The 15998-nt window shown below is 41.6% G+C and overlaps 1 protein-coding gene across 12 annotated transcripts in view; it reads right to left on the reverse strand.

Annotated features, from left to right (window-relative positions):
• Positions 1 to 1568: 1568 nt before the first annotated feature.
• enox2 (ecto-NOX disulfide-thiol exchanger 2) overlaps positions 1569 to 15998 on the reverse strand; it is a 186741-nt gene continuing 172311 nt past the window's right edge. For 11 of the 12 annotated variants that reach the window (XM_080289672.1, XM_080289641.1, XM_080289653.1 and 8 more), the window contains 5 exons: positions 15183 to 15323; positions 9305 to 9361; positions 8380 to 8485; positions 6290 to 6375; positions 1569 to 2350 (listed from right to left, as the gene is read on the reverse strand). In XM_080289672.1, the coding sequence (XP_080145798.1) occupies positions 2219 to 2350; positions 6290 to 6375; positions 8380 to 8485; positions 9305 to 9361; positions 15183 to 15323 (522 nt within the window). In that variant the 3' untranslated portion in view covers positions 1569 to 2218. Of the gene's footprint in view, positions 2351 to 6289; positions 6376 to 6658; positions 6745 to 8379; positions 8486 to 9304; positions 9362 to 15182; positions 15324 to 15998 lie in introns of all 12 variants that reach the window. The other variant, XR_003270064.2, reaches the window with a different exon arrangement.

Raw genomic sequence — 15998 nt, forward strand, 5'->3', positions numbered from 1 at the left:
CAGTCACCTCAAGGTACTTCATGTCGTAAGGTGAAGACCGTACAATAACACAGACGACCCCCTACAAGCAAGCACAAAAGGAAAAACTCCCCTTTAACAGGATGAAGCCTCCAGCAGAACCAGGCTCGGGGAGGGGCGGCCACGACCGGTTGAGGGTGAGGGGAGGAAGACAAAAGACACATCTCTAACTCTGTTTTTGCCCTGAAAGCCTCCTAATTAATGCTTGTGTGTATTACATACTTTGTTAAGCACTTGGTCAGTGAACACTGTTTTAAATGTGCTTTATAAATAAATTTAGCTTGCTGTCAACTTTTTATTTGTAGCTTTAGCATTTTTAATGAAGCCATGCAAATTTTTTACCTTTATTCTATGAAACTGCAAGTTTGGTGCTTTTTAATTCACTGTATTTTTCCAGGATTTCCGAGCTCTTATACCTTCATAAGTGTGTGCAATTTCCAGGACTGAAAGACACGCTTCAGCTCTGTTCAAATCTGCAACCAGCTCAATTTTACACCCACTCCAGCGTCACAATTTAAAGACAAAATCTTTTTTTTTTGTGAGATGTTCCACACTGCACCAATTTTAATGTCCATGACGTGGGCTATTAGGAAATGGATTTTTCCCTCCAATTTTCTGATAATACCCTGGAGAATAACATGAAAAGTGCTTTTTTTTGGAGCAAACTTTTAGAGGGCACATCATCACATTTTGACATTCATCTTCTAGCTGTGATTTCATCTGCGTTAAAATTACTTTCTATTAGAGTCCTGGTTTTTTAAATGAAGAAAAAAAACGGCTCTGTTTAAGGAGTGTCATGTGCCCACACTATTAACAGGTCCTGAAATGTTTTTTCAAAAACCTTCTAGTTTGAGAACAGAACTTATTTTGCTGAATTAAAAACTTTATATGGGATGACCCTTCCTCAAGTATATGATATCCTCCTATTAGCAACCTGGAAATCTTCTGAAAGTTTTAAGACAGCTGAGGAAAAAATATTTGATTCAAATCCCTCAGGATAAACGGGGAGAAAGTATTAAACATGCAAAAACATGTGGCTCTTCCTCACAGTTGCCCAAATTTACATCAATTCTGTGTATCCACATTTTTCTGATATTTTCAACAGTGTCAAAACGTATCAGCACTAGAACCAGAAGCCGGATCACTCATCACCCGAGTTTGTGAGGCTCTTTTTGGACAAGCTGACACAGCGGGCTTGTGATCTAACCTTTCCATGTGGATTAAACACGGTAAGATTAAGATACACTCTCAATATAACATGTTCAGGAATCGTTTCATATCATACTTTGCATGTAGAAGTTCCTAATCTGCAACCTAAACTGATCCTGTCTTGAGATCTGTGAGTAAACAGTGAGAAATCAGAAAGGTTTAGGTATTTAAAAACACATTTTTATGCTTTTCTACATATCTGTAATGGCATAGAGAATTGGTAATTCCTTATTATACTCCTTGGCTCAAAATAATACTTGAAATATGTACAACCCTAACCCTGCTAACCTTCATTGACACATATAAAACATATATATAAAAAATAAACAGACTCATTTATGTATACTCAAACATCTTTTTTATAATCAAAAATATCATCCAAGCATTTACAGTGTATTACAACAAATGATTCTATGCAACTGTTAACCGCCTTTACAGAAAATGAAGAAATATATCTATTTTTTGATCTATGTTACAAACCAGGAACAGCAAAAAAGAGAAGAGAGGGAGGCCAAAGGGTTTGGAGGATTGAAGTGTTCAGGCGTACCCTGATTACCTCCCAGTGTAGCCCTGTAGACCGGGCCCACACTGACACCGCACAATGCCCTGCCCCTGTGGGCAAAAAACTACAGAATAATCCAGTGACTGTAGGAATTGGTGCTGTTCTGCGACTCGCGGGGAGTCATCGCGTCTAAAAATATTTAGCCGACATCGAGAAACTGAGCTCAAGCTCATGAAGACTGCATCACCAGGGCTTGGTGTCAACACTACTGTAGCCATAGAAATGCAGCATTTGCACGTCTCTGCCACCCACACAGAGTCCCTGAAATGCTGTTAACTTTCCTCTCTGATCTGTGCTCAGTCTGCTGTGTCCTCGTACAGTCCGGTCTTTGATAGCTGTGGACTTTACATGGTTTCTTTCACATGTCTACAGTATCTCAGTGTTGCCTTGTCCGCCTGTTTTCTCCTCCACAAGTGCCACCGGCCGTCTCTACGTGCTCTTGATGCCCTGAAAGCCGCAGAAGTTCCAGCGTTTCTCTAGACTGGCTCCGACACCAGTTAGCTCCTGTCTGAAGGTGCAGGGCAGCCGAGAGAGAAGAGACTCCACCTCAGTGGGGTTGATCTGCAAACACAGGTACAGATTATAAGCCCACATTGTCTAAGACATATCCATCTGCACCTGTGCACCACACAATCACATTAATTTAAAAAAAAAAGAAGGTATTCCTGAAACAGATCTTGCACAAATCACACTTGAAAGTAGTGAAACCTCTGGAGAACCAGCATCAGACCACAGGTCACATCCATCTGCTGTCCCACTAACCTCTTGTGACTTCACTCAGCTCTCAGAATTCTGTTTTGACTTTCCTCACATGAGATAAAACACTTACACAGTTATTAGAAGCCAGATGTTGGAGTTAAGCAGTGGAACTATTAATTATATCATGTCTTGATGGACAGCTTATCACTAAAATTAAAACCCCTTGATTTATTTTTTGATTTAAAATCATTTAAAAAATGTTTTAATTTAAAACTGTCAAAGTCTGCTCATGGCACTGAAGTAAGCAACTGTGTTTGAATCAGCTGGGACACGTGACTATGATCGGTTCATTGCTCTTGTTAGCAGACCTGAGGAAGGTCATTCAGGCCTTTATCTCCTCCAGACTTAATTATAGTGATGTGCTTTTTTTCAGGTTTTACAGGAAAAACATTAAGAAACTACAGCTAGTCCAGAGTCGTGCTGGTGGAGATAATCTATCACATTAGCCGCGTCTTTACCGTCCTTCACTGACTTAGAGGAGTTTAAGATTTTTGCTACCTTTGAAAACTTTGCGGGAGTGGGAACCTTTGTGCAACTCAAACGCAGCTTTGCCGTCTCCTGTCACTGCCGTACAGACTCATTAGCTGAAGAACTCAATGCTTGACTTATTAACCAACAAAAAGGGTTTTTTAAACCCCTTCTAACTACCAAACCTTTTGCAATACTTTAGTAGTTTTAATTGCAATCATTCTAACTTACTATTTTACAGATTTGTACCAAATTGCAAGCTGGTAAGTTGACGGGCGTCCATATGCCGTAAGAACATCTTTAATCAATCCTGGTACTGATTCTGCAAGCTTCCAAAATGTACTCAAGGCTCTCCTGGTATTTTAGTTATAATGTGGGAGACGCTGGCCACAGAATCTTTCTTAATCACCTGGGCTTAAATCTGGTGGTTGCACAGCGTAGCATGTGATTCATATCCCTTTCCTACTCAAACTATTCAGTGACTCATGGTATCCTGCGGATGGAGACATTGTCATCCTAGAAATGTTTCGACCCTAATGGAAAAGTTTCATTATAGGATGAAGGATAAATCATTCAGAGCAGCTATTTTCATCTGTTACGATGGGCAGCGCGTCAAATTACGCATGCTAGAATAATAAAATCTCGACCTTCCCGTGAGTGTGAGACAGACTGCATTGCTCCCCATTTATAGGGACCGTCTTTCTTTACATGTGCGCGGCCTTTGGACTCTGTCTTCTAATGTAGAAGAAACTGAACAGCTGTGTGCTCATATTGCTTAATCTCACAGAAGTGCGCTGAAGAAGTTTCTAATGTTCTAGGCTTTTTGTCAGGAGAGCCGCGAGAAGTCCCAGATGCAGTGTCGGTACTCATTACGACATATTATGCAAGATAATGTGATCAATTTTCATGCGTGATGGCCATCTTTGTTCCAGACATCAACCAACACCCAATTTCATCTGGATCTGGTGATTATCGGGCTGATTTTGTGTAGTCTGCAGACTGCAAAAGGGGGCGAGTTAACCCCAAACCATGCTTTCTACGGCTTAACAGAATCTCTGGATCCCCTTAATGTAGCGCTCAAACCTTCAGGCTTGTCAGTCGTCTTTGAGCTAATTTTCAGTTATATTTGCACATCAAACTCGGCACAGATGAAAAATATACTTAGCCCCTAATTATAACTTTGCAAACATTTTAGTCATACCCATTAGTGAGAAAGTGTACTCATGCTTTTCAATTCACTTTGTTTTCAGTGGAAACATCTTTTAAGGCAGGAAACCACTTTGGGAGAAAAATGCTCACCAGCCCTTGTTGGGTCACCCAGTGAGTTGTTCATAACATTCAGGCTTTATTCTCTTACACCTCCTCTACACGTTCAGTCACATGGGTGGGCTGAGGATCAGTCAGCCTAAATCCTGAGGTGACGCTGCCAAGATTCACTGTCCAAGCTGCTGTAAACATCCCACAGTGACTTGAATTAATAAGTAGATTGTTTAAGAGCTGCACTCATGTCAGGACGCATTAAGAGCCATCGTGGAGATAGGACTAGAGTGTCATTACACACAATGAAGCCGTGCGTGATTGTGTGTGTGGAGCGACCAGATAAGGAGAGAGGATTGGACTCGTTGTTGGTGAGTCCAGCCAGTGATATTGACAAAACTCTGTGGGCTGCTTAATGTGTGTAGCGAAGAGTCTGTGTGGGAACAACAGATGTACAGGCAAACTCAGACGCACACAGACAGACAAGCGTGGGCGTCCGCTCACATTAAAACACACTCAAGACAAAAAAATCCCCAAAAGGCATCAGAGAAGTCCGTCACACTCTTTGCATGTGTGAGAATGAGTCAGGCTGGTGATGAGCATATTTAAAGAGTTGCTACAGAGAACACGCATTTCTCGGGGCAGCCACGTCGATGCGCTTGAGACATCCGCATTTTTGCCAATTAATTCTACTAAATGATAAGTCGTCAGAAAAGGGTTTAATGTTTGCTCAGCGCTGGGAATATAAAGGGATAGGCTGCCATTTTCCCCCTGAAGGTCTTCTTGTTGGGGCGGAGAGGAGAAGTGGCCATTAATCTTAGTGTTGCTTTTTTGGAGGTGACACTGAAAGTTGGCATCTTGAAAGCCTCATATAAGTGGCAGTGAAGAGCGATAATGTGTCTAAAACGCCTCGTCGGAAAGATGGGGATGGAATAGCCTCAGCGGACAGAGTGGAAGCTGAGGATGTGTGAGGATTGGGCGGTGTCTGGCTTCAAGTGACATGAAGAAGGATCTACTTTTAATACGTTCCCGCATCAGGAAAAGTCAGATATGAGAAGACATGTTTGAAGTCCACATACAGAAAAGTGAAACGGTCAAAGTTAAACTTGCTTGAAAACCATTTTCACCACATTATTAGGTACACTCCTTCAACTGCTTTTTAATGCAAATATTAAATCAGCCAATTGCACGGCAGCAACTTAAAGCATATCCAGTCATTTTTCTGATCTCACAAAGCTCAAACAAACTAAGCTCAACGAACTCATGCATTGGTGTCCTGAACATGTCAATGAGTTCATTGTACTCAAGTGGCCTTCACAGTCCCCAGTCTGACGTTTACTGTGACTGGTTATGTATTTGTCTCAGTAAAAGTGGAGTGTCTCTTTTCCAAGAGACCTTTCCAAAACCCACAGTTAGCTCACAACATTTTTCTATATTTAACAAAACATTATAATAATAATAAATACCAAGCTGTACGCATTTAGAAGGCAAAGAAGAATGAGCAGTGTGGAAGTTAGTTGTTAGATGTGTTGGTGTGCACATGTTGGCACTGCTGGAAAACACCACCAAACCTTTAAATGACCCAGCGTATATAGGAAGCCACTCACATGACCCAGGTGTCTTACGACATCAAAATGTACACATTTGAACTTACAGGGAAGCGTTTACATGGCTAATGAAAAAAAAAACATATGTTAAAACAGCAAGCTCTCGGTTTATCCCAGTTCAAGTCAAAGACAAAAGAAATGTTGCTAAATACCAAAGGGGGCTAAAACACAGCGCTGTGTAAATCTGTTTGGACAGACATGTTATCCTTCCTCTCACCTATCTCTTGGGGAGAAAACAAATATTTGTATTGTCAAAGGGCTCTAAAAGCAATACAGCTTGTATTGATGGCACAGCAGGGCCTTGGCATACAAGCCCATACATCAGTCCTATACAGGAAAGAGACACGCTGCCAGTACAGGTGCATACAATCCACAGTAGAAGAAGTTTTGATTCGTGCGAGTCTGTTACCTTGGTGTCCAAACGCTGCAGGTATGAACAGATGTACTCGATGCTGGCTCCAAACGGGTGGACGTGCAGGAACGTTGAAATGATCCCTGAGGTAGAACAAACAAATCGTGGGAAGATGTTAACACAGAGCCATGTCACAAACCTCCTGTCACCCATAAAACGTCGATGAACTACACCAGTATGTTCACAACGCCGCTTTATCTGACTCTTTCTCCTGTCCTCTGACTGAGCTTCGAGTGGCGTCTCCCAGAGTCCCACTACTGTTAAGAGCCTCTTGTACATTGTGGCTCCAGATTAGAGAGAGTGTTTAATGGTGGCTTTGATGCCGTTGTCTCATCAAAGCCCAACTCTCCCCTAGCTCAAACATACCATCTGCTATCAGCTCACAGACAGGGCCAGGAGAGAGGTAATCCTCCACCTCTGTTTACAAATCACCTATGCAGCATTGAGGTACCCTGATTTGAAAAAAAGAAGCAAAAACAAGTAAAAAACAAACAACAATAATAAAACAAAGTGAAAGCAACAATGATTTCTGCTGGGTCAAACACCGAAGCAAAAATATGATAAGCATTAGAGTCTTTTTAGAGGAAAACAGTATGCCAAGACTTCATTTTTGTCACCTGCAGGAGGTCAATCGATACTTGAACACAAACAGCGTGCTCGTCTGGAGCTGCTCCACTGACAATGATTAAGAGACCGACTGAGAATCTAATGGTGCATTTAGATAGCACACCGAGTTAAAATTCACGATGATTTATTTGCAACAATTCGCCCACTACAATCGTTTTGCTGTCCATGCTTATTCACCTTAAAAATCAGCCAATAAACACCTTCTCCAACTGACAGCAGACGTTTGCTGGAGCAATATGCACCCACTCTCTGCGTCTGTGTGTAGATTACCAGAATGTGCTAGAGTCAGAGCTCATGATCATTACATTGATGAGACCATAAAAGATGACAAATGGTGATTTTCACTTCCAGAAAGGAACAGACACTGCTGCCATTCCTCTTATTTTACACCACATTTCTTTCTAAGAATTGTATAACTATTACGTCTGAAAGCTGACACAACTATCAAGCACCTGAAGAAACAAGCCAATAAATATAAACAACACTAGAACTTGATTAAAAGTTTCTGTAAAATGTTCCATGAGGCAAATCCAAAAACAGGTGATCGCTCTATAGAAAGGAAGCTTTGAAGCTACAGTCACACTAATGAAAACAGTGGTTGGAGACCGAGACACAAACTTGCAATATTGTTGCCAAACTCAGATTAAAAAATGGAATTCAGAGATTCCTTCACAAAGAGTTAAAAAGTATCTGCAGGGTGGTGATTTACCTGCACAGTGACAGCCACTGTGGAACCTGGTCTTTCAATAAGATTATAACCAGAATGCAACCAGAGTTAAATCTCATAGTTGATCATTATTTGCCAACCTCAGCCAATCTGTCTGAGTGCGACTGCAGTCAGTCTAAGGAAGAGTGCAACTGTTTGGAGACATGTTGCCTCCCACCAGGCAACCTGTGCTATCGCATTTCAATCTTAAGCAGTCGAAAGCAGCTGGTCACGGCAACTATTTGCAAAAATGAAAAACAACGCAACCCTTGATTTTTACTTGTTGCAAGGAAGTCGTCATCCTTTTTTTCCCCCCATAAGCCATAAATGCAGCGGTTGGTGCAGCATCCAGACTTCCCATGTTTGGTGTTTCTGAATCTTTATCCAAATCTTCAAGGCACTCTGACACTTTGTGTGCAGCTGCAGGGCCATGAATGCTGAGGGCAGCTCGAGTAAGGTGTGTGTTATAATAATAAACTCTGCATATAAGAAACACACATTTCTGGAGAAAGGGGCATTTGAATGTAACCAGGAGCCAGCGATCAAATGTAGCTGTAAGCTTGTGTCCTGGTAAAGGGCACAGTGAAAAGACAATTTACTTAGCATGTTTTGGTGAGAAACCAGAGCTCCCGGAGGAAGCGTGAGGAGAGGATGCAAACTCCACACAGAAGGGCCCGGGCCTGCCACTGAGCAGTTCATGGGTTAAGAAATGTCTCAGTGAGAGTGCTGGGAAAAAGCCAGAGTGTCAGCGTACCAACTAGCAGAGCTTCCCTCTCGGAGTGGACAGGACTTGGTGGATTCCTCTCTGTGGGACCTTCTTTCTCCTGACTGCAGGACACCACCGTCGACGCTGTGGCTTCCTACACGTGCACAAAACACACACACGGTTAGCATGAATCAGTCTGCAGACAGCCACTGGCACTGTTTGACTGAGTTATCTGGCGTAATGTAAACAAATTCAAATTTAGGCTGATGCATGGGACACAATAAAAAGACAATCATGCACAAATAAGTGCGACGAGCACACCAGAAAGTTTCACCACCAACATGTCAATCCAGAGAGACAATGAAAACGGGGATAATGAATGAGGAAGGGGATAATGAGGCGAGGGAGGATATTCAGCCAGCAGCTATATTTCTAATAGAGGGAAGCGTGTCTCGCACATACACAATGACAGGACAGAGGAGACGAGTTTGAAAAGAACAAATAGAGGGAGAGGGGAAGAGACTTGGAAGGCGAACGATCAAGCTGCTCGTTTCAGATCTCTGACAGGTGGCAGAGAAGAGGCAGCATAACAGAAGAGATTTTGTCTGTGTTTGTTGTTCTACATAGTACGGTGCGTACCATTTCCACTTCTAGTGTGGGATCTCTGGTGGCCTTTTTTTATCCATCCATAACACCCTGTGAGTGTGTCTTGGTGTGTGGGTGTGTAGACATACGCACATGTGCAAGCCGTTTTGACTTTATGACTCCTTTATTTCCTAGCCCACTTGTGTCTGTGTGATTTATTAAATGACACATGCAGTTGCAGTGAACTAGTTTGGCCCGTAATGATCTGTCATGTCATTGGAAGAGGAGAGAGGGGGAAATCGGGAGGAGGAGGAGAAGGAAAACAAGAAGAAGAAAGGGAGAATGAGGACAAAACTATGTGGAGGACTGAGCATTTTTCCCCACTTACGCTGCTTTGATTAGCGCTCTCCTCGCTTCCTCTGTCGTCTTGCTTCGACATCTCCAGCTGTAGCACATTAGAAACATATGAAGAATAACACACTGAGAAACAACCCAGGCACCAATGTATGCAGACAGGCAGGAGGGAGGTCTTAAAGTTGTTTATTTTTAGAATAATGTCCAGATATGAGCTGATTGTGAAGAAACAAGAAAAGCTAAGACAGTAAACTCCATATGGATGTAATTAACTCTTCCTGAGTCAAAACTGGCACAAACAAGTCAGCTATTAAATATGTAACAGTGTGCGTCCTGATTTTTCTGGAATATAAAACAGCTCTAATGATACGTTAGTCCATCAACAGCAAAGTAATCCACAGCAGACCTGCTAAATGATCAGCTTAAAAAACAAAACAAAAAAAACAGCCTGTCAGGTGTAAGGACGGGTTTTCACGGATGTACAGTCTGTGTATTTAATTTGGATTGGTGGACTTGCTGGTGTGTTTCGGATCACTGTCCTGCTATGTTAACAAGTTGAGTCGAAAATATAAAAATTAGGAGCTTCAGAAGCTGTCAGAGTGTCAAACAGACCCACTGTAGCTCACAGACAGCTTTATCTTGTGAAAAGCAGTTACTACAAATAAAGTCATTTATGTCTATAAGTTATTATGGACTGTTATGGATTCTACATACACATCAATTTCTTTACTGATTTATAATCAATATTCTGTCTGGAACAATTTACTGGCTCTGGACCCAAACACAGCAGAAAAACAGTGTTTAATAAAGGCTTGCATTTGACTCAGGTGTGCAAAGCTCCAACGCCACAAGTTAGACTGTCAGATAAACCCGCCAAGCTTACAAAGAATACAATTAAATGGAAAGGACTCAACTAGAATTGGTTTTAGATTGCTACCCTTATCTCTGGCTCTAAATTATGCTTTTTATCATAAGGAATAATTGTGGGTGATGCTGAGTTTACATTTACAGTGTGGGAGGCTTCCAGTGAAAATAAACTATTGAGTTGCATAATGGGAAGTGCTTTCCTTATATTAGGTACTGAAAGTCTGAATATCCTGGCTTTCTCATGTATATCGTCTCACAAGTGGTAACTTGCGATACTAAGTCAGCGAAATGCCCCTTTACTCACAAAGGAAAGCAGCCGATAAATCCCAACGGAAAACTCTTAGTGACGACAATAAAATACATACAAAGAAATGATAAAGATGTTTGTTGTGATCATAATAATAAGGTTAATGGCTTCAATGACCTGCACTTGCATCGGTGAAGTGATATGTGGCGACAGCTCGCTGACAGTAAGGACAGTGACTGAACCAGTGAAGAAGAACTGATGGCATGAGAGATGTCCTCGGCATGACAAATCATCCTACATTGCCTGCTAATCTTCGGAGAAAGCAACGCCCCAAAATTGATTTCTCTTTCTCCCTTTAATGAGACTGTCTTTCATGATTCATGTTTGCCCATATGCAAGAATTTAATTAGCATATTTCCCAGGGCTCACAGTTGTGGAGGGACACATTTCTAATCAAACCCATCACTCTTAACAAGCTATTGACAACCCTGTCATTCCAGCTGATCGGAAGAAGAAGAGATCCGTTAACAAATGACTAACTCAGCTCGGCGTCGCATGAAACCTGTTATCTCCGAGCTAACAGACAACACACGCAGAGGCTCCCACATAGTTTGAGAGCCTTTCGTTTGTATTATCATCCAATTTAATAGGCGATTTAACCCGAGGCTCATTTTAATGACAGCCATTTCTCTCATTATACCGAGCGAGAAGGAACATTAACAAACATGAGCACTTTAGCACTCGGCGCATGGGACAACACCTGAAACATTAGTAAACATGACACAGCAAGCAGAGAAAAATGACCCATGAAAACTGAAATTGTTTATAAGATTGAGGATTGTGCGTCTGTCAGTGGAAGAGTGTAGTAATACAGCTTGACACGAATCAATATTAAATGGAAAAATGTGTCTCAGTGGAAGAAGCACATTTAACTAATGTGTTTTTTTGGGGTAGGCAGGGTTGCTCGATGGTGGCAAAAATCCTTTTATCGTGATCAACATTCAGATGACCATTTACCACAATTACTCAGTTCGGAAAAATACTAAATTTACTAAAGAGTCATTTTAAGAGTGGCACAGTAGTCGTTTGATCTAAATCACCTTGTTTTACTCATCACTGCGAGCTTAAACTGAATTGAAATGTAACTGAAATGAAAATTAGATTCATTGTTCAGCCCTACAGACAGCGCTGGACTCCTCACTTCTTTGTATTTTGCTTCCAAGGAGCCAGACTTTCTTGTATTTTTAAGTGGTCTTGAGCAATAGTTCTTAAGGCTTTCTGAAGGTCTTTCAAAGGTTTCACTCATTTTCATTCCAGTCCTTGTACCCGACTGCTTTCAGAGGAATGCTTTTGTTTGTTTGCGGAACCACTTAACATTGACCTATGAATCACTCAAGCATTACAAAGGCACCTAACTCAAGGGATGAGCCAGTGTTATGTCAACACAGACGACTGAGCAAAGAATCAATTTGAAATTGCATCTTTAGGCACTTTGTTACTAGCAGTCTTTTCCCAAAAACACCAATGTAGATTAATAAAGCAGCAGGTGTGGCCACGTGGCTCCTATCTGGCAGGTAATATCCCCCAATCTGGTGACCATACTCTGACATCGCTGTTAGTTACAGCCTCTCTGAGAGAAAAAAAACACTGCTTTGTGTGATGCCGGTGCAGATGCATGACACAAAGGACAAAATGTTCAGGACTGAGAGCGCGTGACTGGGTAAGGCTGGTGGTCGGCGTGACATAAAATCGCAGCTGCAGAAAAGGGAAGAAACCATTTGAGTTTGGTCAACTGTGCTCAATGTGTTTCTAGTTAAAAAAGTGAATTAATTTCTTTGGTATTTTTGTCATGCGGGTGTTGTGAGAACATACAGTTCAGATGGTTAGACAGCCTGCCTCACAGAAGAGAAAAACCCTTAAAAACTGCATTATCTGGTGCAGACGAGGGCACGGTGAGATGGGAGTTGCTGCTGGCGCTGCCTTACTGTTAGACAAACAGGTTACAACCTAAAGGCTGAAGGTATTTATTTTGGCAGTAATCTTTTTGCTGGCATGGATGTTCTGCAGAGAGCTTTTAAAAACTCTGTTTACACCTAGGTATGTTACTTGGATAACGATAAGGGCCTTGAAATACTCAGCATTGTTATAATGAGGCAGCAAGGGCAGGTTTTCATTTTATGATAGTAAGGATGTAGAGATAATGATTGATGAGCCTGTGGAGACTGATTAAATGTACCCGACTGGGCAGGATGCTGTTGAGGGTGCGTGCGGAAAGTTGGCCTTATGGGAGTTATTTAAAAGAAAAACAAGCCTTGCTACGAGCGATCGCTGTTTTTGGTGAAATAACGCTACATTCTGGTTCAGTGTGCTGTCACCCACTCAAAGATGAGACTCTGGCTGACCAAGGGAGAGGTGCTTTAGAGGCACCACAGCCCAGTCTTCTGTGTAGTCCAGCTTAAACACTGAATAAGGTCTGAATTAAAAACTCTAGAAATGGGTACATGAAAATCTAAAGCCTCGTTTGATTTACATTTAGCTCATGTCATTTTCTCATAGGTCATCTTCTTGACCATGTGCAGAAACCATCTACTACAGATTGGTCTCTGTAAGCCTTGTTCTGATCACTTAAACTGTATACTATATGAATTCGCAGTGGAGTCCAAACTTTCCACGGCTTAAGGCGGCGCTTCAGGTGAGAAAACACTCAGACAAATCCCATTTTTCCCCCACTGGGTTGTGCATCGTGAGTTGGTTCCCCAGGGTGAGACTGTTAATGTGGACTTTTACTGTACTGTCCTGAGGCGTCTGCCAGAGAAGTTTCAGCTGAGAAAACTGGAAGTGCCACTGTGTGCTGGTTCACAGCGCGCAGTGAAAACAGAGGAGTTTGTTGGCTGCGCAAACACAATCTTCACTCACAACCCGCATCACTAGATTGCCAAATTTGCCTCCCTTCATCTAGATCCCGAAAATGAAAATAAAGCTGAAACATTCCCATTTTGACACGTTAAAGAGGAAGAATGCATAAGAAGCACTTCCTATGAGAGAGCCAAAAATAGCATTCCCACTTGAAAGTAGTTCAGAAGTGAACAAGATGGTGACCTTCAAAGTGGCACTGGCCAAATTTACAGCAGGTCAGGCTTGTGACTCGTGTGCACCTTCCTCTCTGAAGTTTTTGTGCACAGCTGTACAGATTTCAGTTTCTTGTGCAGGTCTGAGTTTGGCCCCAAAACAAAATGAAAATTTGTAAAGAAAGACTAAGTGAATACCAGGTTGTGATCTAGGTCAAGCTTTGCTGTTTTTCAAACGTTTGATGTAGCCAGCACAGTCGAAGCACAAGCAGAAATGGTGCAACCGAATAAACAAAACAGAGGCTGAAACTCACCAGTTAGTTTTGCAATTAACGTCGACGGTCATATTTCTGCTCTACAGTCAGCTACAGCAACAACCGCCATTTGGACGAAATGATTTGGAGATGGAGAACAATTACATTCAGTCTGTTACCATTTACAAGGGGAATAATGCCACCAAACATCACTTAAGAGAAGGTAAAAGAGAGAAGTTCTTTTATTTTTTGATTATTATTTTATTATACTTTGATTTTCAGTCAACAAATCAAGTGATCAGAGCTGAAAGCAGCTGAAAATGGAACTACCTGGAAGATATGGTGCAGCTATAGTTTACTAGCTCAATTTGTTTCTATGGATGCCTGCAGACACTGAAAAATGTTTGAATACACAATCGACACACAGGCCTTTAAATGGGTATTAGTTAAAATGTTCTTTTGCTTTTTAGTAGGGCACATTACTATTACATAAACAGAGGGAATTCATAAATGTCATTTTACTGAACTACTTACAACATGAACGCTGCAACATTAATATTTTTTGGAGTAAAATTACAAATGAAAAACTTGATTATACCGTGGTTTAAAAAACGAATAAACACTCCAGGGAGGAAAATGAGAACGAAACCTCCAGTAAAAGTCAGAAATCTCATTGCAGTCTGTCCTTTTTCCCCCAGTTTTGATATTTTGAAGACCCCATTCATGCTAATGGTAAATAACCTGTATTTATATAGCGCTTTACTTGGTCCTAAGGACCCCAAAGCGCTTTACATATCCAGTCATCCACACATTCACACACTGGTGATGGCAGCTACATCGTAGCCACAGCCACCCTGGGGCGCACTGACAGAGGCGAGGCTGCCGGACACTGGCGCCACCGGGCCCTCTGACCACCACCAGTAGGCAACGGGTGAAGTGTCTTGCCCAAGGACACAACGACCGAGACTGTCCAAGCCGGGGTTTGAACCGGCAACCTTCCGATTACAAGGCGAACTCCCAACTCTTGAGCCACGATTCATGCTGAAGTGCATCAATTTCTTTTTTCAGACTTTATACATGTAACTGTGAGCACAAAGGTTCTCATGTATAGTTTGATATTTATATGGTTCAGCCACCATTGAATGGTTTGTTTGCAGTCAAGCACACTGGTTTTTCCACCCAATGTGGCCATTTTGGGATCCTGATGAGTTTAGAAGAGCTTTAAACTAGTTCAAAGTGATTTTCTCAACCCCAGACTACTTACTGCAGCATTCACATTGCTCGCTGTTTATTTATTTATGATTTACATCTTTAATTTCTTTTGTGCACTGAAACTTCTTGAAGGCCTCGGACTAATTTCTTTCCCATTAAAGTGCAGAATAATAACTGTTCGAACAAACAAACTCACTCTCCTATGAAACGCAGAATGGCAACGCTCACATGTTCCCAGTGAAAGCGTGCATGTCTGTCACCTACCTGCATTACGTGTGCGTTTTGCAGGTTCTGGAGACCTTCCTTCAGGTTCTGCACTTGATTCTTCAGCTGTTGTTTTTCCTCCAAACTCTTCTCCAGCTCGGCCTCCCGCTGTTTTAATTCTTCCCTCATTTTTAACAGTTGCTGTAAAAACAAAAAAGCGAGCACATTAAGCCACTAATGCCTTTGTGAGCTAACTAACCGTGACAATGCTAACCTCATAATCAACCTGCTCTGAAAGCAGAGGAACAATACGCCATTTGTTCATTAATATTTAGCATCTAATCCCCATACTGGTAATTGGAACTTCAGCTCAATACAAAAAAGCAATTAGATATGGATGTGAATTATATGATTAATAAACATTTTTACAGAAAGAAAAATTCTGCTCTCGTGCATGTGTCCAAGAGGAATCATTTTGCAGATCTTTCAGTCAAAAATGAATATGCATGAATATAGAAGAAAAACTCTTAATAGGGATGTTAATTGGAACGCTCATTTGGGTTTCATGCTTGCTTTGAGTACCAGAAGAACCAGTTTTGAGAAAGCTTTGAAGGCTAACACCTAGATTTGTGTCCAATTTGTCTGACGTTTCTTCCTGAACACAGATAAAAAGATCCACCTTCTGTGTTCATTTCAACACAAAGGCGGTACGCTTGTTGGAGGGGGGTCTTTGCAGCTAGAAATGTTCGCCTGCACTCCTAATCACTCAGTGCTTTTTGTCTGTTACACTATAATTCACAAGAATACGAGACAAGGTTGTCAGTATGTGCTGATATTTTTGTTTACTTTCTAGTCTGAGGGACTCTGCAATACAAC

This window comes from Astatotilapia calliptera, chromosome 2, assembly GCF_964374335.1.
Source record: "Astatotilapia calliptera chromosome 2, fAstCal68.1, whole genome shotgun sequence".
NCBI lineage: Eukaryota > Metazoa > Chordata > Actinopteri > Cichliformes > Cichlidae > Astatotilapia > Astatotilapia calliptera.